The 22,201-nt window shown below is 56.1% G+C and overlaps 1 protein-coding gene across 13 annotated transcripts in view; it reads left to right on the forward strand.

Moving 5' to 3' along the window:
* Trak1 (trafficking kinesin protein 1) overlaps positions 1–21,662 on the forward strand; it is a 34,318-nt gene extending 12,656 nt beyond the window's left edge. For 3 of the 13 annotated variants that reach the window (XM_070017500.1, XM_070017495.1, XM_070017494.1), the window contains 13 exons: positions 2,239–2,355; positions 2,742–2,842; positions 4,392–4,500; positions 5,384–5,462; positions 6,444–6,574; positions 7,166–7,240; positions 7,859–7,996; positions 8,814–8,890; positions 10,437–10,673; positions 11,609–11,889; positions 13,655–14,008; positions 17,855–17,957; positions 20,434–21,662. In XM_070017500.1, coding sequence (XP_069873601.1) covers positions 2,239–2,355; positions 2,742–2,842; positions 4,392–4,500; positions 5,384–5,462; positions 6,444–6,574; positions 7,166–7,240; positions 7,859–7,996; positions 8,814–8,890; positions 10,437–10,673; positions 11,609–11,889; positions 13,655–14,008; positions 17,855–17,957; positions 20,434–21,112 — 2,481 coding nt within the window. In that variant the 3' untranslated portion in view covers positions 21,113–21,662. Of the gene's footprint in view, positions 1–2,238; positions 2,356–2,741; positions 2,843–4,391; positions 4,501–5,383; positions 5,463–6,443; positions 6,575–7,165; positions 7,241–7,858; positions 7,997–8,813; positions 8,891–10,436; positions 10,674–11,608; positions 11,890–13,654; positions 14,009–14,960; positions 15,022–17,854; positions 17,958–18,679; positions 18,761–20,433 lie in introns of those variants that run through there. The other 10 variants (XM_070017501.1, XM_070017497.1, XM_070017496.1 and 7 more) reach the window with 6 other exon arrangements.
* The last annotated feature ends 539 nt before the right edge of the window (positions 21,663–22,201 follow it).

The following is a 22,201-nucleotide window of genomic DNA, read 5'->3' on the forward strand; positions in this document are numbered from 1 at the left end:
GTCCAGGAGTGTCTGCCTTTAGTCCCAGATTTTATTTTTATTATTATTATTATTATTATTATGATGCAGAGTTTTGGTAGTCACACAGCAAATACATTTAAAAAAAATCCAAAGAAATTTCCCTAAACCCCTTTTTTTTTTTTTTGGTGACAGTTCCAGGACTTGAACTCAGGGCCTGGGCCCAGCCTCTGAGCTTCTTTTGCTCAAGGCTGGTGCTCTACCACGTGAGCCACAGCGCCACTTCCAGTTTTCTGGTGGTTCCTTGGAAATGAGAGTCTCATGGACTTTCCTGCCCGGGCTGGCTTTGAACCCTGATCCTCAGATCCCAGCCCCCTGAGTAGCTGGGATGGCAGGCGTGAGTCTCTAGAGCCTGGCTTTCTTCCAGTGAATTCTTTTTTCTTTGCCAGTCCTGGAACTTGAACTCAGGGCCTGGGCGCTGCTTTTTTTCCTCAAGGGTAGCGCTCTACCACTTTGAGCCACAGCGCCACTATTGGTTTTTCTGGGTGCTTTGTGGGAGAGAAGAGTCTCATGGGAAGGGGTGGGGGGGGGTGACATTCCCAGCCCAGGCCTCCAACCACGGACCTCCAGATCCCAGCCTCTCCAAGTGGCAGGGATGACAGGAGGGAGCCACCGCGCTCGGCTTGGGTGTGAGTTTGAAGGAGGGTTCCCCTGCTTTGTTGTGGCTCGTGGAGTCTGCCGCCACCACCCCCTCTTTTACGACAGGGCTTTCCTGCCTCCCCCCTCCCCCCCCCTCCCCCCCCCCCCCGCGGGGCCTGAGTCACGGTTGGGTGCTGGGGAGAATGAGTCAGTCGGCTTGTGGCGTGGCGTGGCGTGGCCCTGCCAAGTCAGCTCCCCGGTGAACAGGGCCGGGCTGGCTCAAGCCAGCCCAGAGGGAGGGAGGGGGCATGCTGGTCCCGTCCTGTGCTTGCCTCAGTTTCCCCAGGAAGGAAAGGACCAGTCTGATAACCTTACTTCCTAGGACCCACACCATTCGTGAATACCTCTTCCTTCCTGGTTGCTGTTGGAAACAGTGCACCCTGCCCAGGGGGTTTCCCCCCCTCCCCCTTCCTTCCCCTCCCTCCCTCCCCCCCTCCTTCTCCTCCCTCCCTCCCCCTCTCCCCTTCCCCTCCCTCCCTCCCCCTCTCCTTCCCCTCCTTCCCTCCCTCCCTTCCTCCCTCCTTCCTCTTTCTCTCTTTTCCTTTCCTGTCTGCTATCTATCTATCTATCTATCTATCTATCTATCTATCTATCTATCTATCTATCTATCTATCTTTGCAGCTATCTGTCTGTCTGTCTGTCTATCCATCCATCCATCCATACAGCTATCTGTCTTATCTGTCTATCTACCTACCTACCTACCTATCTACCTATCTATCTGTCCATCTGTCTAGCCGTCCATCCGTCCGTCCGTCCGTCTGTCTGTCTGTCTGTCTATCTACCTACCTACCTATTTACCCATCCATCTGTCTATCTGTCTGTCTATCTATTTATCTATCTATCTATCTATCTATCATCTATCTATCTATCTATCTATCTATCTATCTATCTATCTATCTATCTACCTACCTATCCATCCATCCAACAAGCTATCTATCCATCCATCCATCTATCAAGCTATCTATCCATGTCTGTCTGTCTGTCTGTCTATCTAACTGTCTATTTATCTGCCTGTCAATCTGTGTCTGTCTGTCTGTCTGTATATATGTATGTATTTATCTGTCTCTCGGTCTGCCTGTCTGTATATCTATCTGCCTGTCTGCCTATCTGTGTCTGTCTGTGTATGTATGTATATGTTTCTATCTGTGTATCTGTCTGCCTGTGTGTCTGTCTGTATCTGTGTATGTATATATGTATGTATGTATGTACATATGTATCTGTCTGTCTACCTATCTGCCTGTCTATCTGTGTCTGTCTGTGTATCTGTCTGTCTGTCTATCTCTGTGGGTACTGGGCTTAAACTCTTTCTTGGCTCCCCTGCACCTTATCCCTCCCCCCCAAAAAGTCCCTGTCACTTGAGTCACAGCTCCACTTGAAGTGTTTTTTTTTTTCTTGCTGCTTAGATAGCAGTCTTAGACTTTCCTGCCCGGGGCTGGCTTTGAACCGCGATCCTCCGGATCTCAGCCTCCTGAGCGGCTGGGATGGCAGGCGTGAGCCCTGGCCTGCATTCTGCACCGGGCTTTTGGCGGGTTGGTCAGTCGGTCGGTCTTGGGCCCCAGCTCTCCCCTGCTCTTTCCGCAGAAAGAGCGGGACCTGGAGCTGGCCGCGCGGATCGGCCAGTCATTGCTGAAGAAGAACAAGACGCTGACTGAGAGAAATGAGCTGCTGGAGGAGCAGGTGGAGCACATCCGAGAGGAGGTGAGGGGGTGGGGTGGGGAGGGGGGCTGGGGGGGGAGGGGGCAGGGGGAAGGCGGGCACAGCCCTCTGCCCTCAATCCAGACTCCAACCACACCCTCCATGCTCGGCCAGACTACCTGGGGGCAGGTGGCTGGCTCGCCCCTGTCATCCCAGCTACTCAGGAGGCTGAGATCCGGAGGATCGTGGTTCAAAGCCAGCCCCGGGCAGGAAAGTCTGTGAGACTGTTGATCTCCACTTAACCAGCAAAAAAAGCCAGCTGGGAGTGGCAGCGTGGTCCAAGTGGTAGAGCACCAGCTTTGAGTGAAAAACCTCAGCCTTCAGGCCCCGAGTTCAAGCCCCAGGACACACTCTCACACACCCGCGACCTGCCCCGTGTCTCCGCGCAGGTGTCCCAGCTCCGCCACGAGCTGTCCATGAAGGACGAGTTGCTGCAGTTCTACACCAGCGCGGCCGAGGAGAGCGAGCCCGAGTCCGTGTGCTCCACGCCGTGAGCGCCCGGGGCCCCGGCGCTGGGTGGGGTCCCCAACACCACAGACCCAGCATGGCGGTGGGACTGTCGGAGCCTGGCCCTGGGCGGATCTCCCTCCACCCTGTGTGTGTGCGCGCGTGTGTGCGTGTGTGTGTGTGTGTGTGAACTCTAGGCCTGGGCGCCGCTTCCGGTTTTCTGGTGGTTCATCGGAGATAAGAGTCTCTCGGGCTTTCCTGCTCGGGCTGGCTTTGAACCGCGATCCTCTGGATCTCAGCCTCCTGAGTCGCTAAGATGATAGTTCAAGTGGCGGAGCACCAGCCTTGAGTGACAAAGCTAAGGCTGTTGTACAGTACCTGCGTGCACACACACACACACACACTCAAACACACACACGCACACACACACACACACACACACTCACACAATCACACACACATACAAGGTAACAGTAGCAGTAATAATGTTTGCATGAAATAATATTAGTAATGAACACGGAACAATTATTATATAATAATAAGTAGGAATAATTGTAATACATTACCAATTACATAGTATACTTATATTGTGTTTGAATTATATAGTAATAATGGCAATCAATAATAGTAATTATATTATGATTATAGATATAATAAACTATAGGTCGTATTATATAATACAAACATATAATAAGTTACATTTGCATTGTATTGTTTCACATTGCAATAATAGTAAGTATGTTACTACATAATTATAATATATTTATATTGCATTATATTGTAGAAATAGTAACTGGTAGTAACTACATTAAAACAAGAGTAATTAACACATATAATCTACATTATTTTTGGGCTGGGAGGTGGCTCAGTGGTAGAGCACTTGCCTTGCAATGCCTGAGGCCCTGGGTTCCATTCCTCAGCACCACATAAGCAAAAAGAAAAAAGCCGGAAGTGGTGCTGTGGCTCAAGTGGTAGAGCGCTAACCTTGAGCTGAAGAGCTGAGGGACAGCGCCCAGACCCAGAGTTCAGGCCCCACGACTGGACCCCCCCCCAAAAAAAAAGAAAAAAAAACCCATAATTTTTAACATGTTATTATACAGTTGTAAGTATCATAATTATGTTGTTATTATATTACAATTAGAACACAATGTAGTTGTAATTAATTCAGAACAATACTAATTGATTATACTGCACACATGAAATAATAAATTATTTAGTCTAAAATAATCAAATATATTATTATATTTTAATCAGTCCTGGGGCTTGAACTCTGGGCCTGGGCGCTGTCCCTCAGCTCTTCAGCTCAAGGCTAGCACTCTACCACTTGAGCCACAGCGCCACTTCCAGCTTTTTCTGTGGATGTGGTCCTGAGGACTTGAACCCAGGGCCGCCCCCTTCCCAGCCCCACTAACATACATGATTTAATATGAAACAAAAGCCATCCACTGCACTAAGCTTCTGGAACATTCTATGCTTTAATCCTGGGTGTCCCTACAAGGCAACCACGGGTCTGGAGGGAAAAAAAAAACCCCAAACCCATGCCCACGGCTCCTCCCTTACGCGCGGCCATCTTCCCGCCCCCCCCCCCGCAGGCTGAAGAGAAACGAGTCCTCATCCTCCGTGCAGAACTACTTTCACCTAGACTCGCTGCAGAAGAAGCTGAAAGATCTGGAAGAAGAGAATGTGGTCCTCCGATCTGAGGTGCGGTGCCCCCCGCCCCCCCCAATCACAGACTCTCCTGCCCAGGCTGGCTCTGAGCCGCGATCCTCCAATCTCAGCCTCCTCAGTAGCTAGGATGACGGGCAGGAGCCACCGGCGCCCGGCTTTCTACATCATCTATACAAATCACCTGCGCTTACCTCAGCATAGGTGAAATAGATATATTATTCTACAAGATACATAAACGCAAACGCACAAAATGTAAATATATGTTGCAAATATACATAGATAACCTGGGGGTCCTTTGACCCCAGGTGAATTATTTTACACCATTTCATAAATGGATAGAGTTGCTAAATGTAAATGCCTAAAATGTAAATACCTCTCACACATAAACAAAGATATACATCATCTATATAAATAACTTGTGGTTATTTCACCACAGGTGAGACATTATCAGTACATATAATTATATATAATACATAAAATATGTAAATGTAAAGACGTAAAATGTAAATACCATGTATGTTATGAATATATATATATATATATGGCGTCTTGTATCGCCTGGCATGTAGTAGTTGCACAGTTAACACTAGCTAGTTCATATGACCACACGACCGGTCTTGCTTACCCGGCTTCGGCCCCCTGGACCGGGCAGGCTCCTCGGTGCCACCACACCGCCGAGTGGCGGGCATACTGTGAGCCCGGCAAGACAGACAGGGAGGAAAATCAGCCATCAACCACTCCATTTCCTTGGTCCCGCGTGTCGCCCCCTGGTGGCCGGGGAAGGGAGCGAGCGGCGCTTTTGTACATTTCAGCGTGTTCACAAGGGTTGGTTGGCTGGCAGCTCCTCAGGCCCTGGCCCATGCTGTAGCCCTCACCCCCCCCCATTCTCCCTCCCCTTCCCCCCTCCCCTCCCCAGGCCTGCCAGCTGAAGACAGAGACCATCACCTACGAAGAGAAGGAGCAGCAGCTGGTCAGCGACTGCGTGAAGGAGCTGAGTGCGTATCTGTGGTCCCCCCCTGGCCCCCAGCACCCACCTTTTGTTCTATTTATTTTGGGGCTGATGGTGCGCTACCCCTTGAGCCACGCCTCCACTTCTGGGTTTTTTTTTTTGCTGGTTTACTGGAGATAAAACTGTCTCTCCGAATTCCCCGCCTGCCCTGGCTTTAAATTTCACCAACATCATCCTTGCCCGCCTGTGGTTTCCAGGAATACGTGTCTTTTAGATCTAGAAGCTTCTCCTGACCCTGTGAGACATCTTCCCCCCTTCTCTCTCTCTCTCTTTTTTCTTTTTGGGTTGGTCATGGGACTTGAACTCATGGCCTGAGCACTGTCCCTAAGGTTTTGTGTTCAAGGCGAGGGCTCTACCAGTATGAGCCACAGCGCCACTTCATTTTCTGGTGCTTCATTAGAAATGAGAGTCTCACAGATCTTCCTGCTCGGGCTGGTCTCGAACCGCAATCCTCCATATCTCAGCCTCCTGAATAGCTGGGATGACAGGCGTGAGCTGTGGGCGCCCGGCTTGATCAGCCTTTCTCCTTGAGATTGATAGAGGATTTCCACTTTGGCTTTGGATTGGAATATGGGGATGATTTCATGCCTGTGCTAGACTCAGAGATAAGAAAAAGCCCAGCTTGTTAACAATGTGTAAAAATCACCGGGCGCTGGTGGATCTCTCCTGTCATCCCAGCTACTTGGGAGGCTGAGATCGAGAGGATCGCGGTTCAAAGCCAACGCTGGGCAGGAAAGCCCGTGAGACTCTTCTCTCCCATGAGCCACCAGAAAACCAGAAGTGATGCTGTGGCTCAAGTGGTAGAGCACCCAGCCTTGAGCAAAAGCAGCTCAGGGACAGCGCCCAGGCCATGAGTTCAAGCCCTACCACCTGCAAAAACATAAAAATCCTTTTTCACTCACTTGGTGCACTTTCCCCTGTAACTCAGCCCCTCCTGTGATTTGTTTTTCTCCCTCTCTGGTCCCAGGAGATGCAAACGTGCAGATCGCCAGCATCTCAGAGGAACTGGCCAAGAAGACGGAAGATGCCGCCCGCCAGCAGGAGGAGATCACGCACCTGCTCTCCCAGATCGTGGACTTGCAGAAGAAGGCCAAAGCAGTAACCGCTTTGTTTGCTTCTTGTTTTGTTTGTCGGTCGTGGGGGGCTTGAACTCGGGGCCTGGGCGCTATCTCTGAGCTCCTTTTCACTCAAGGCTGGTGCTCTACCATTTTGAGCCATATATGGCCCCACTTCTGGTTTTCTGGTGGCTCATGGGAGATCAGAGTCTCACGGACTTTCTTGGTCCCCCGGGCTGGCTTAGAACCATGATCCTCCCGATCTCAGCCTCTTGAGTGGCTGGGATGATGGGCAGATGACCCGAGGGAAGGCTTTGGGGGTGGCAGGAAAGCTCTGGGGCTCAGGGGGAAGAAGTTGGTAAGGCCGAAAATGCAAGGAACTGCTAGAGCAGCAGAATGGATGAGGGCTCAGGACCTCGATCCTCTGGATCCTAGGGGAATGAGGAAATGCAGGAAAGAAGGGATGAGGAGGAGAGGAAATAGACTTGGCACCCACAGAAGGGTGGGGGGTACACACTTCCTGTGGGCTCAGGCCCACGTTTGGTGGGGGAAGGGCAATGGGTCCACAGGGTCCCCAGCCACCAGAAGCCACAGCACCTTACCCACGAACACACCTTGTCTTTGCTGAGTCCAGTGTGCCGTGGAAAATGAGGAGTTGGTCCAGCACCTGGGGGCCGCCAAAGATGCCCAGCGCCAGCTTACAGCCGAGGTGCGTGCTCCGGCCCTGTGTCCTCGGGGCCTCAGACTGGGACCCGGGGTGTCAGTCCCAGCCCCCCAGATAGGCCCTGAATGTGATCCATCCCAAGGTCTCTTCTGAATTTCTTGTGCTCAGAGCTAACGCTCTACCGTCTAAGCTTTGGTGCTCAGGGCTAATACTCTACCGCTCAAGTCCTTGTGCTCAGAGCTAATACTCTACCGCTCAAGCCCTTGTGCTCAGAGCTAATACTCTACCGCTCAAGTCCTTGTGCTCAGGGCTAATACTCTACCGCTCAAGGCTAATACTCTACCGCTCAAGTCCTTGTGCTCAGAGCTAATACTCTACCGCTCAAGCCCTTGTGCTCAGGGCTAATACTCTACCGCTGAAGCCCTTGTGCTCAGGGCTAATACTCTACCGCTCAAGCCCTTGTGCTCAGGGCTAATACTCTACCGCTCAAGGCTAATACTCTACCGCTCAAGTCCTTGTGCTCAGAGCTAATGCCCTACCATTCAAGCCCTTGTGCTCAGGGCTAACGCTGTACTGTCTGAGCTCTCACGGGTGGGGGGTGTGGAGGAGGGGAGGCGTGTGCACCTGGCTGCTCACAGGCATGCACGTGCTTCCTGCCCGCAGCTCCGGGAGCTGGAGGACAAGTATGCCGAGTGCATGGAGATGCTCCACGAAGCGCAGGAAGAGCTGAAGAACCTGCGCAACAAGACCATGCCCAACACCACATCCAGGCGCTACCACTCGCTGGGCCTCTTCCCGATGGTGAGCCCAGCCTCCCTTCTAGATCCCTCCTCCCGCCCTGACCTCCTGACCTCGGCCCTTGCCATGTCAGGTTTTCATTCATTCATTCACTCATGCATTCATTCATTCATTCGTTGATAGTGGGGCTTGAACTCAGGGCCTTTTGGCAAAAGCCCAGCGCTCTACCACGATGAGCCACAGCACCACTTCCAGTTTTCTGAAGATTTATTTCTGGAGGTTTATTGGAGATAAGAGTCTCACGGACTTTCCTGCCCGGGCTGGCTTTGAACCGGTGATCTCCAGATCTCAGCCTCCTGAGTAGCTGGAATGAAAGACTTCAACTAACCCCCCCCCCACCCCCACAAGACTTCTTTTTATCTCCAAGGAAGCAGGAAAAGCCAGAAGTGGAGGTGTGGTTCAGAGTTGGTAGAGCAAAAAAAAAAAAGAAAAGAAGAAAAAATCTAAGCAAAAGTGCGAGGCTAGCTGGGCGCTGGTGGCTCACGCCTGTAATCCTAGCTACTCAGGAGGCTGAGATCTGAGGATCGCGGTTCAAAGCCAGCCCGGTCAGGAGAGACCGTGAGACTCCTATCTCCAATAAACCACCAGAAAACCGGAAGTGGCGCTGTAGCTCAAGTGGTAGAGCGCTCGCCTTGAGCTGAAGAGCTGAGGGACAGCGCCCAGGCCCAGAGTTCAAGCCCCACGACCGACAAAAAAAAAAAAAAAAAAAAGTGCGAGGCTTCTGCTTGGGAGGCGCTCCCAGCCGCCTCCACCCCTGTTTCAGACAGAACGTCCTTCTGGGTGGGCTCACCAACATGTCGCTTTCTGTCTCCCCCCCCAGGACTCCCTGGCGGCCGAGATCGAGGGGAGCATGCGCAAGGAACTGCAGCTCGAGGACCCGGATGCTCCGGACATCACGTAGGGGCCCCGTGGGTTTTTTAAGACTTCTGAACTTTCCAGAGGCCTGGCTCAAGAGTGAGCCTGGGGTTGGGGGGAGGGGCGTTGTTCAAAAGCTACAGGCAGGTGTTACACTCAGGCTGACTTTGAACCACGATCCTCCGGATCTCAGCCTCCTTCAGTCGTGCTACAGTTCAAGACCGTGAGCCCGACTTCAGAAAGATAAGCAGCCTGTCCATCCTAGCTACTCAGGAGGCTGAGATCTGAGGATCAAGGTTGGAGGTCAGGCCTGGAGGTGGGGAGGAATAATCCAGAGACTCATTATCTCCAATGAACCAGTAAAAAAACAAAAGCCAGAGGTGGAGGTGTTGGGTTAAATGGTAGAGCACCAGCCTTGAGCACAAAAGCTCAGGGATAGCACCTAGGTCTTGAGTTCAAGCCCCAGGACTGGCGTGCACACACACACAGACAGACAGACAGACAGACAGACAGACAGACACACACACACACACACACACACACACACACACACAAAGTTAGCAGTAGTATTTGTCCCTCATCCCCATGCTCCAGCCCCATAGCAAATCATTGTAACTGTGATTTGTTTTTCCTGGTCCCCATTTATTTATTGTCAGATACTAAGGTACCACAGGGCTAGGTGCTGGACCATTTGAGTCACACCCCTAGACCTTTTCTTTTCTTTTTTTTTGGTCCGGTTGTGGGGCCTGAACTCTGGGCCTGAGCACTGTCCCTCAGCTCTTCAGCTCAAGGCTAGCACTCTACCACTTGAGCCACAGCGCCACTTCCAGCTTTTTCTGCTTATGTGGTGCTGAGGAATCGAACCCAGGGCCTCATGCATGCAAGGCAAGCGCTCTACCACTGAGCCACCTTCCCAGCCCCGACCTTTTTTTTTTTTTCTTTGAAAGTCTCAACTTTGGTCAAAGGGCTAGCCTAGAACTGTAATCCTCCTATTTCTGTTTCCCAGGTAGCTGGGATTACAGGCATGTGCTGCTACTCTTGTCTTTTTTATTTATATATGTTTTATTTTTTGAGACATGGGGCTGGTCTCACACTTCAACCCTCCTCTTATTATCTCCCAAGTAGCTGGGATTATAGGCGTGAGCTACCACACTGGCTATAATATATCGCCTAAGTACAACACTGCAGATTAGAATGTTGGGCAGATTAGAATGTGGAGGTTGGTTTCTGATTTCCTACTGTGAATGAAGCCCCCAGCACCCAAGGGGCAACGCAGAACTGGTCCTAGAGGACATTTATTTATTTTTGTGCCCTGGTGGATGGGAGGAAGCATTGGGCTCGAACTCAGGGCCTGGGGCTCCGTCCCTGAGCTTTTTCTGTTCAAGGCTAGTAGCGCTCTACCACTTTAAGCCCACTTTAGTTCTGTTGTGTTCTTTTGGCTGGTTCATGGGAGATAAGAGTCTCACAAGACTTTCCTGCCATGTTGGCTTCGGACTGCGATCCTCCAGATCTCAGCCTGCTCCTGCGCGGCCGGGCGCCCGCCCAGCTGTGACTCCCCGGTCACCGGCTGCTTTCCCGTGCCCCGCAGCCACCAGAAGCGCGTGTTCGAGGCGGTGCGGAACATGAACCAGGTGGTGAAGCAGCGATCACTCACCCCGTCCCCCATGAACATCCCCGGCTCCAACCAGTCCTCCGCCATGAGCTCCCTGCTGTCCAGCTGCGTGAGCACCCCGCGGTCCAGCTTCTACGGCAGCGACGTGGGCAACGTGCTGCTGGACAACAGGACCAACAGCCTCATCCTGGAGACCGAGGCCGCCGAGCTGGGGTGAGCGAGCCGGGCCGGCCTCCACCCGCCATCCTCACACCCTAGCCTCCACACGCGGGCGCACACGGGCACACACTACCACGCAGGTAAATACACAGGCACACACCAGCGCCCCCGGCCAGCCCCGCTGTGTCACTGAGCCGAATGCAGGAGGCACAACACATGAATATACATGGCACGCATATACACGCAGACACACACACACACACAATACACACATATAACACGCAAGACGCACAGACACCGACATGTACAGTCACACAGACCTATACGCACACATGCATGCAACACATGCACACCACATACCGACATGCACGTGCAGATAGATGCACACACCACCACATCCACCCCAGTGCTGCCCGTGGCTCTCCCCACACCGGCCATGCCCCTCGTCCCGCCCCCCTCCACTGGCCACACCCACCTCACTATGCCACGCCCACCAGCCACATCCTGCCCCCTGGTGGTCATGCCCCTCATTCCAGCACCACTCCTCATTCTACCAATAGCCACGCCCCCTGTCGGCCACGCCCCTCCCCGCCACTTCCCCCTGTCGGCTCCGCCCCTCACCCCACCCCCTGCCAGCAGGCCCCGCCCACAGCTGGCCCCGCCCCTCACGCCGACCACGCCCCTCCCTACCACCTCCCCTGTCGGCTCCGCCCCTCACGCCGGCCCCGCCCCTCATGCTGGCCACGCCCCTCCCCACCACCTCCCCTGTCGGCTCCGCCCCTCACGCCGGCCACGCCCCCCACGCCGGCCACGCCCCTCCCCACCATCTCCCCCTGTCGGCCCCGCCCCTCACGCCGGCCCCGCCCCGCCCCTCACGCCGGCCCCGCCCCTCATGCTGGCCCCGCCCCTCCCCGCCACCTCCCCCTGTCGGCCCCGCCCCTCGCGCCGGCCCCGCCCCTCACGCCGGCCCCGCCCCGCCCCTCACGCAGGGCTGAGGAGCTCGGGAAGAAGCCGGGCACGCCGGGCACGCCGGGCTCGCACGACCTGGAGACGGCGCTGCGGCGACTGTCGCTGCGGCGGGAGAACCTGCTGTCGGAGCGGCGCTTCTTCGAGGAGGAGCAGGAGCGGAAGCTGCGGCGGCTGGCCGAGGGGCCGCCCTCGCCCTCCGGGAGCCTGGCCTCGCTGGGCGCGCTCACCGCCGGCTCCGCCATGTCCTTCGGCAGCCGCTGCTTCCTGCCCGAGAAGCTGCAGATCGTCAAGCCGCTGGAAGGTGACCGCGCCGGGCGGGCCCCCGGGCGCGGGCACCCGCCGCCCTCTCCCTCCCAGGCCCCAGCGGCCGGGCAAACCTTTAAATGGCTCTCCGAGCATGCGCAGAGCGCGCGCGTTCTGATTGGAGGAGCGCGGGGCGGGGCGGGGCCTGGCGCCCGTGGGAACGGGGCGGGGCGATGGGCGGGGCCAGCTCGCTGGTCTCCCGCTGTTGCCTCCTTCCCTTCGCTCTTCCTTCCTTTCCTCTCTTCCTCCCTTCCTTGTGCTGTTCTTCCTTTCTTTCTTCCTTCCTTCCTTCCTCTCTCTTCCTCCTTTCTCTCTTTTCCTTCCTTCATTGCTTCCTTTTTTCCTCCATTGATTCTTTCTTCCCCTTCTTCCTTTCCTTTTTTCTTTTCCCTTCCTTCCTTTCTCTTTCTCCGTTCATTCATTTCTTCCTTTTTCTTTCCCCTTCTTCCTTATTTCCTCTTCTTCCTTTCTCCTTCTTTCTTTCCTTCATTGCTTTTTTCCTCCATTGATTCTTTCCTTCTTCCCCTTCTTCCTTTCCTTTTTTCTTTTTCCTTCCTTCCTTTCTCTTTCTCCGTTCATTCATTTCTTCCTTTTTCTTTCCCCTTCTTCCTTATTTCCTCTTCTTTCTCCTTCTTTCTTTCCTTCATTGCTTTTTTCCTCCATTGATTCTTTCCTTCTTCCCCTTCTTCCTTTCCTTTTTTCTTTTTCCTTCCTCTCTTTCTCTTTCTCTGTTCACTCATTTCTTCCTTTTTTACCCCTTCTTCCTTATTTCCTCTTCTTTCTTCCTTTCTCCTTCTTTCCTTCCTTTTTTCTTTCTCCTTCCATTTTTTTCTCTCTCTTCCTTTCTTCTCTTTCCTATTCATTTTTTTCTCTCTTTGGGTATATAAACTTCTCCCTGTGCCCACAGCCAGTGCTGTCAGGAGCTACCCTGTTCACTGCCCCTTGCCTTCACGGCTCTGTTGTTTCTGTCTCTCAGCCTGAGAACCCATACGTGTTTGAGATGGTTGTTCACAATTCTGCATTGCACTTCTCCATGCAAAAGAATACTGCGAGTCTGCACTTTGCAAATGTGTGTGTGTGGGGGGGGGGCGCCCACCCTCAGCGTCGGTCTCACCCGCTTCATTTTCGTGGTCCGCTGATTTGTGGCAGCTGGACGGGCGTTGCATTGGGGCCTTTAAACAACGCTGGCAGCCTCGTGTCTCCATCTGACCTCCCAAGATTTCCACAGCACATTCCAATTACAAAGAGAGGTGCTGGTCTTTTAAAAAAAAAAAAAAAAAAAAGCAGCCGGGCACCTGTGGCTCGCACCTGTCAGCTGCTCAGGAGGCTGAGAGCTGAGGATCACGGTTCAAAGTCAGAAAAGCTCATGAGACTCTGATCCCCAGTGAACCACCAGAAAACCTGAAGTGGAGCCATGGCTCACGTGATCGAGGCACTCTCCTTAAGCAAAAGAAGCTCCAAGATGGTGCCCAAGACCTGAGTTCAGACCTAGGAGCCATTCTTTGTCTCTCTTCTCTCTCTTACAGACACATAGCATAGCATAGTATTCATTTAATTTTAAAAAAGTGTGGGGGGAAACAGCTCCCCAGCTCCCCCTCCTGGCGGGGCAGGGTATAGCAGTCGGCCTTGCTGGCCAGATGACCCCGGCCTGCAGTGCCCCTGTGCATGCAATGTCAGGATTCACCCACCCGGGGGTACTTCTGAGGGGTCTGGGCCACGTTCACCCCCCCCCATTTTCTCTCCTCCCCCCCCTCCTCTGGCAGGTTCCGCCACTCTACACCACTGGCAGCAGCTGGCACAGCCTCACCTCGGGGGCATCCTCGACCCCCGGCCCGGGGTGGTCACCAAGGGCTTCCGTACACTGGACGTGGACCTGGTTGAGGTGTACAGCCTGAACGACCTGGAGGAAGACGACACAGGTGACCACCTGCCCCTCCCGGGCCCAGCTACCTCCACGCCCGCCCAGCGCCGCCCCCAGGCCTCAGGTGAGGAGAGGCCCTGGACCCCCGCGCCCCTGGCCAGCGGCCGAAGCTACCCCCGCCGGCCTCAGGCGGCCTCCGAGGAGCTGCGGGAGCCGACCGCCGCGCAGGAGGAGGAGGAGGAGGAGGAGGGGTCTGGTGAGGGCCCCCCCACGAGCCCTGTCCACTTCACCCGCTCCCAGGAGCAGCGGCCTGGGCCATTCTCTCGTCTCTCTTCTGTCACAGTGATGCTCTTGTCCCGTCGCTTCTGTCCGTGTCCCTGTGCGTCCCGCGTGGGGAGTGGTTGCGTGTCCACTGTGCAGCTCTGATCTGTTGTTTTTTGTTTTGTTTTGGGGTTTGCTTGTTGGTGTAGACCACACATGCAGCCCCAACTTCTTCTCTCCCGTCTCCTCTTGGAGGTGCCGGGGACCCCACAGAGCCCCAAAGCTGGGAGACAGGAGAGAGGCTGCTAAAAATGAGAAAAACAAGAGTAGGTCCAGTCAGGTGCTGGTGGTTCACACCGATGTCATCCTAGCTACTCAGGAGGCTGAGGGCTAGAGGATCACAGTTCGAGGCCAGCCCGGGCAGGAAACGCTGTGAGACTCATGTCTAACAAACAACTCAAACCAGAAGTGGCGCTGTTGCTCAAGTGGTAGAGTGCCAGCCTCGAGCAAAAGCAGTTCAGGGACAGCGCCCAGGCCCTGAGTTCACGCCCCAGGATTGGCAAAAATAAAAAAGTCTGAGATCTTAAAGATTGCCGTTCAAAGCCAACACCGGGCAGAGAACGAAAAAAAAACAAAAAACCACACACACACAAAAAATCTATGAGACTATTTTCCTCCCAATTTTGACCACCACCACCCAGCAAAAGGCTGGACTGGAGGCATGGCTTAAGTGGTGAGGGCACCAGGCCTCCCTTGACTAAGCAAAGCCAGCCAAAGAGAGAGCAGGGCATCCTGGGAGTTGGAAACCCGGCCATGACACAGAAGGGCTGAAGTGAGCACCCCAGGCAAGGGGGTGGCAGCCTGGAGGGGTGGTGACGAGGGGGTGGCAGTGGTCAAGGCCAAGGAGCTCTTGGTCGCTCACCATGTCCATGTTCATTTCTCCCAAGGGAGCGCCCCGCAGCCACCACCCGGCCGCCACCCAAGGTGACCTGTGGAGAGCCTGTGCAGGCACGCGTCCGACCCGCCCATCCTCTCTGAGCGCCATTGATCTGTGAAAGCTGTCGATCTTGGCAAACTGGTGGTGGTGGTGGTGGTGGTGAACTTGTGATTGGGTGAACTTGTGATTTTTTTAGCAGCCTCCTCTTCTCCCCCACCCTGCCCCAGCCCTCTGGGGTCAGATGGGCAACTGCTCAGATCATGATCTGTGGTGCAATCAGGGGACTCGAACACCTCATGGAGACAAGTATTGTGTGTGTGTGTGTGTGTGTGTGTGTGTGTGTGTGTGCGCCTGGTGGGTTGTAATCTTCACGTTGGGTTTCAAGGACTTTTTTTAAACATCTAGCCTCGCTTTGTATTTTTTTCTTTTAATTTGTTTTTTTTTTTTTTTTAAATGTCTGTCTCTCTCCTAACCGTGGTGTCCTTGTGGATTTCCATTCAGTCTCTCTCTAGGAGGTCTGTCCCATCCATCTCTCTCTCCCTGCCTTTTCCAAATTAACTCCCATCATTCCTGTTTATTGGGGGCGGGGTGGGGGAACGCTTCTTTGGGGGCTCCTCTGTTGCTTTTGTTTCCAGATCCTTCCTGCAGTCGGAAGTTCGCTTTACCTCATAGTTGTTTTTTTTTTTTTAAATTCCCGATTTTCCTCCAGAATTTTCTCTCGTTCATCATCCCATGTCCCAAACACCATTGTGTTCTTATTTGGGAAATACCAGGATTCATAAAGGCTGGTTTGTTTTTGTGTTCCTGCTTTCCACATGGTTCTTCCCCGATGGCTAAGTATCTGTTCTCAGGAGGTACAAGCTACCCGGCCAGGGGCCAGGGCCTGTGTCACTATTATTTTCTGGTTTTTCCACCCTGCCTTCAATTTATGTCTCTACATTATTCTTATTCTTATCATTATTATGGTTATTGAGTAGTTGTACAGTTGGGCTACAATCCCTTCTTGGTCTGTGTCACCCTCTTCCTTCCTTCCTCCCCCCTTGTCTGCTTCCTACCCTCGTTTTACAAACTTCATTTCTCCTCGACATTCTCGTGTATTTGTTGTTGTATCTCTTAGTTCTTGGTTTGTGCTCTTTTTTTTTTCCTTTTTCCTTTTATCTTTTAAAATCGAACCCAAGAGGGAAAATTCACCAATAAAGAGCTAGAAGGTTCTAGCTCGCAGCCTTTGAATCCCCCTGGCCTCTGGGAAAAAATCCTCATCTGTTTTCTGATTGTTCTGGAAAGTCTCTCTGGGAGTTGAACTAGCTGCTGGGGTGGGGTGGGGAGGGCCAGCTCCTCATTGCCCTTTCCTTGTGCATGCTTGTAGATGCCACATTGTTGTTCTTTCTCTTCCTTCTTCTTTTTCTTTTCCCCCACGACGCTGGTTGAGTTCTGAATGGATGCCTCCCCCCCCCCCAGTGATCGTGATGTCTCCTGTAGATCCCTGTCCCCCACTGGCTCCCCAGTTCACTCCCGCACGCACGCCTCACTCGGCCGTTAGCCACAGGAACAACAACCACCATCTGTGGGGTGTCTGGGGGTGGGGTGGGGCGGCCACCCGGTGCCCATCTCCCCAGCTCCCTTCAAAGGCTGAGAGCTGGAGAGCATTCTGAACATGGCTAAACAGCAGGGGGGGGGCAGAGTCTAGACTGGGGAGATTCGGGGATCAGACTCGATGCTGCTCCTGAGCTGTGGCCACCCAAGGGGACCCCCCCCCCAGTCTAAACCCTCGCTGGGTTGTTGTTGTTCTGAGGTACTGTGGTCACCGCCTTCTGCCATGGTAATGACAGGCATGGTAGTGGAACCAGCTAATCCCGGAATTCCCCCCCCTTCCAGGAGCCAAGTACCTCCCTCTCCCACCGCCTGGCCCTGGGCAACATTTTGGCAATGCGTTTGCCAGTGGAAAAAAACTGGTAACAAAGCAAAGCGTGCCGGGCGCCCTCAGCCCACTCCTGTCATTCTCACTACCTCGGGAGGCTGAGATCTAGAGGATCGCAGTTCAAAGCCAGCCTGGGCAGAAAAGTTCCCCAGGAGACTCTTATCTCCCAGGAACCACCCAAAAGCCAGAAGTGGAGATGTGGCTTAAGTGGTAGAGCGCCAGCCTTGAGCCCAGAGAGGCTCAAGGACAGGGCCTAGGTCCTGAGTTCAAGCCCCCGTATTACTGACAAACATAAAAAGAAAAGAGAGAAAGAAATGAAAAAATGGCCCGAGAAGCAGCCCTGTCCAACCTGTGTGCAGGAATGCTGGGAAACTGTTTACCCAGAACGGTAAATTTACCTGTCCAATCCTGAGCTGGGTCCACTACTGCGCCCCTCCCCAAATTAACCCACTAATGAGCAACGTCTGATCTGGATTGGGTGGAAAGCTGAGCTCCCTTCCCCCACAAACTAGTGCCCCTCAAAATGTGTTTTATTTCTGGCCAGATACCGGTAGCCACTTAGGAGGCTAAGATCTGGAGGATCACGGTTCGAGGCCAGCCCGGGCAGAAAAGTCCCCATGGGACTCTTCTCTCCCATGAACCACTCAAAAATCGGAACTGGCACCATGGCTCAACGTGGTAGAGCACCAGCCTTGAGCACAAAGAAGCCCAAGGACAGTGCCCAGGCCCTGAGTTCAAGCCCCGTGACCGACAAATTAAAAAAACCAACACATTTTACTTTTGAGAGACTGCCTTCCACCCAGGACAGTTCAGATCTTCCCTTCCTTGCCTACCTCCAGCTAACAAGGCTCGCCTCTTTGCCTCTTGCATCTGGGAGTGGGGGGCTGTGCTGGAATTTGGGGTTGTTTTGCTCGTGGTTTACTTGGATGCAAGGAATATGTTTTTATTTCCCCCCTCCCCTCCCCTGCCCTCCTCCCCGAATCTAGCGCACCACCCCGGGAAATGCATGTCACAGACCAACTCCACCTTCACCTTCACCACCTGCCGTATCCTGCACCCTTCTGATGAGCTCACACGGGTCACACCAAGGTAAGGGACAGCCCTCCCCCCCGAGGGTGGGCGGCGCCGCAGGGCACGGCCCTCTTTGCAGAAGTGTGGTCCTGTGGTGGAGAGATCCCAGTCGAAAGGCTCATTTAAAAAGAAGAAGCCAACTCCAAGCCAGGCACCAGCGGCTCACACCTGTCATCCCAGCTCCTCAGGAGGCTGAGATCGGAGGATCGTGGTACAAGGCCAGCCCAGGGCAGGAAAGTCCATGAGAATCTGATCTCCAATGACACACCAGAAAATCAGAAGTGGTGCTGTGGTTCAAGGGGTAGAGCACCAGCCTTGAGTGCAAGAGCTCAGAGACAGTGCCTAGGCCCCAAGTTCAAGCCCCAGGAATGGCATGAATTAAAAAAAGAAAGAATAAAACAATGAAGCCAGGTGCTGGTGGCTCACACCTGTCATCCCAGCTACTCAGGAGGCTGAGATCTAGAGGATCGCTGGTTCAAAGCCAGCCTTGAGCAGGAAAGTCTGTGAGACTCTTATCTCCAATGAACCATGGGATAATTAGAAGTGGTGCTGTGGCTCAAAGCTGTAGAGTGCTAGGCTTGAACAAAAAAGAGTTGAGGGACAGCACCGAAGCCCCAGCAGGACCAACAACCGCAAAAACAAAGGAGACCCTAGCAAGAATTGAGGTGATGCAGAGTGTAGGAAGTGGAGTTCACACCCCACCCCCAGAACCCCTTAAACGATGAACTGATTCTCCGCAGGTCATGTGAGGAGGTCGACGCAGCAGCCCATGCCCCGTTGAGCTGAGAGGACACATAGGGCAGAAAGTCTAAAACCCACAGGCAAGGCAGTGAGCGGGCTGGGAGGCGGGGGTGAGCCGCCTGCCCACCTGCCCGCCGAGCCCTGGCAGGGGCATCCAGAAGGATCTGTGTGTGTTGCACGTCTGGCCGCCACTAATCCAGGGACTCCAGCTTCTGTGTGTCTCTGTGGCCGTGCCCTGAGCCCCCTAACTATTGATCCCCTAACTTATCTGAACTCTTATCTAAACCCCATGACCCACCCCAGATGAAGCCAAGAGCTTGGGTCAATGACCTAAAGACCTCCCCTAACTTACCTGAACTCTTATTTAAACCCCACCACCCACCCGAGACAAAGCCAGCTCTGAGAAAAAGCCAAGAGCTTGGGCCAATGACCTAAAGACCTCCCCTAACTTACCTGAACTCTTAAACCCCACAACCGACTCCAGACGAAGCCAAGAGGTTGGGCCAATGACCTAAAGACCTCCCCTAATGTATCTGAACTCTTACTTAAACCCCACAACCGACTCCAGACAAAGTCAAGAGCTTGGGCCAATGACCTAAAGACCTCCCCAAATGTATCTGAACTCTTATTTAAACCCCACAACCCACCCCAGACAAAGCCAAGAGGTTGGGCCAATGGCCTAAAGGCCTCCCCTGTATCCCTATTTTCTCCATCTTGATTCCTGCCGTCCCCCTCCCCTGGCTTATGTCTGGGAAAGGGAGATGTTGTTAATTTTGTTTTAAACAACATGGGCCCAGCTCCTCTATTTCGGGGGTGATGGGGCCCCCGAAAATCACACAGGCCTCAGGCTGCCCTCAGACGTTAGAGATCTCCCTATCTGGGGACCAGAAAAAGATGGGAGCTAAAGTTTTAGCCAAGGGAACGGGCAAAGAGAATGGGGGGAGACTGGCCAGCCAGGCAGGGTGATTCAGTCTAGAACCTTCTGCCTCTTGCAAGCCGACAGTGACCGTGGTCGGCCCGTGTCCGTTTCCACGTCGTGGTGTGTTTGGTTTCTTTAACCCTGGCGGCTGCTGTGACTCGTTCTCACTGTGTTCCCGGCTGTGTGCTCCCTTCCCGGGTCCCCAGCTTGTGTGGTTTGACCCACGGATGGGGGGGGTCAGCCCCTGTGTGGGGGACCCCCGCCATGTGCTTGCTGTGGAGTGGACTGTCCACTCCTCCCCCCGACCCCAGGGTGGGGGTCACCTTTGTCTGGTCACTGCAGACCCCTGCTCAGAATGGAGCCTCTGGAGCAGGTGCCCTGCTCAGGGCGGGGGCTCCCCTCCCCTCCATCCTCCCCTCCCCTTCTCCCCTCCCTCCTTTCCCCCACCCCCCTTTTCTATAGTCCTGGCCCTTGAACTCTGGGCCTGGGCGCTGTCCCTCAGCTCTTCAGCTCAAGGCGGGCGCTCTACCACTTGAGCCACGGCGCCACTTGCGGTTTTTGGTGGTTCATGGGAGATCAGAGTCTCATGGACTTCATGCCCGGGCTGGCTTTGAACCGCGATCCTCCGATCTCAGCCTCCTGAGGAGCTGGGGTGGCAGGCGTGAGCCCCCTAATCCCCCTTCCCTCCCTCCCCGTGCCCCGCACCGGGCTCAGGACACATCAAATGGGGGTGGGGGAGCTGAGGCCGGAGACCCCGCGTTCCCCGCGTCCATCGTGACCTCTGCCCTGTGCCCTCGCTGACCTCTGCCCTCTCTGTCTCCCCCCCCTCCGCAGCCTCGGCCCCGCGCCCGGCCCCGTGACGCCGCCGTCCGCCGCGCCGCACCCCGCGCCCGCGCCCCCGCGGAGGCCGCGCCGCGTGCGCGCCGCCGAGTCCTTCACCAACGCGCGCGACGCCACGACGACGACCAGCACGTCGCTGGGGCTGGTGCGGCTGCTGCAGGAGCGCGGCATCTCCGCGGCCGTGTACGCGCCGCCCGCCTCGCCGCGCGCCCGCCGGCCCGCGCCGCCCGCCACGCCGCCCGCCTCGCCCGCCGCCGCCGCCGCCCCCGCGGCCTCGCCGCCGCCCGCCTCGCCGCCGCCGCCGCCCGACGCCTTCCTGGCCTCGCGGCCCGCGCGCTCCGTGCTGCGCGCCGTGCACGCGCGCGCCAGCCAGACCGACGTCAGCGTGCGCGTGCCCGCCGCCCGCGCGCCCGCCGCCGCTGGCCTCGGCCTCGTGGACAAAGTGCGGCGCCTGGGCGTGGCCACGCCCCCTCCGGCCACGCAGCCCCGCCCCGCCGCCGGCCACGCCCCCGCCGCCGGCCACGCCCCCGGCCACGCCCCCGCCGCCGGGCTCCGCAGGAACCGCAGCCTCCCCGCCATGGTGGGCGCCGGCCTGGCCGCCAGGGCCCCCGCCGCGCTCGCCTCGGGCGTGCTCATGGGCGCGCCGCTGCCCGCGCGGCCCGGCCCGCGCTGACCGCGTTTTCTTAATTTATTGCCGTCCGTCCGTCCCGTCGGTTATTTATTCACCCCCCCTCCCCCCTCCCGCCGCCTTCCAGAAGCTTCCGGACGCTTCCGCCGCCGCCTCCACACGGACCTTCCACTCGGAATGTATTTTTTTTCTAGAAGAAAAAGAAAAGAAAAAAGGCGGGAAAAGACGGAGCGGGGGGGGGGGGGCGGGGTCACGAGAGGAGAACGCGCGTGACCCTGCGCGCGCAGCACGCCCACCCGGGGCCCGCGCATGCGCCGTGGCCTCTCCCCAGCGTCAGTCAGCGCGGGAAGCCACCTCCCGTCAGCCACCGGGACCGCCCACCTCCCGTCAGCCACCGGGACCCGCCGCGGAGCAGGGCGGAGACGCCGGGGCCGCGGGGTGACCCGGGAGGGGTCGTGACCCCTGACCTCCTCGCGTGCAGAGGGACGGCGGCGGGGGCCGGGGCGCCTCGGGCGGCGCCGACACGACAGGACTCTCTATTTTATATGACAAATCTCTATCACGCAAACAATAAACAGCTGCGACGTTGGTACGATCACTGCGTCCGCGCGCCACCCAGAGTTCCTCACGGCCGGGCGCGCCGGGCCTGCGCCGTGCAGCTCCCCTCCCCGCCGGCAGGGGGCGCGCGGGGGACGCCGGGACCGCGGGGCGCAGCTCCCCTCCCCGCCGGCAGGGGGCGCGCGGGGCACGCCGGGACCGCGGGGCGCAGCTCCCCTCCCCGCCCGGCAGGGGGCGCGCGGGGCACGCCGGGACCGCGGGGCGCAGCTCCCCTCCCCGCCGGCAGAGGGCGCGCGGGGGATGCCGGGACCGCGGGGCGCAGCTCCCCTCCCCGCCGGCAGAGGGCGCGCGGGGCACGCCGGGACCGCGGGGCGCAGCTCCCCTCCCCGCCCGGCAGAGGGCGCGCGGGGCACGCCGGGACCGCGGGGCGCAGCTCCCCTCCCCGCCCGGCAGAGGGCGCGCGGGGCACGCCGGGACCGCGGGGCGCAGCTCCCCTCCCCGCCCGGCAGAGGGCGCGCGGGGCACGCCGGGACCGCGGGGCGCAGCTCCCCTCCCCACCCGGCAGAGGGCGCGCGG

This window comes from Dipodomys merriami, unplaced genomic scaffold (assembly GCF_024711535.1).
Source record: "Dipodomys merriami isolate MVZ:Mamm:240054 unplaced genomic scaffold, mDipMer1.0.p SCAF_125, whole genome shotgun sequence".
Classification (NCBI taxonomy): Eukaryota; Metazoa; Chordata; class Mammalia; order Rodentia; family Heteromyidae; genus Dipodomys; species Dipodomys merriami.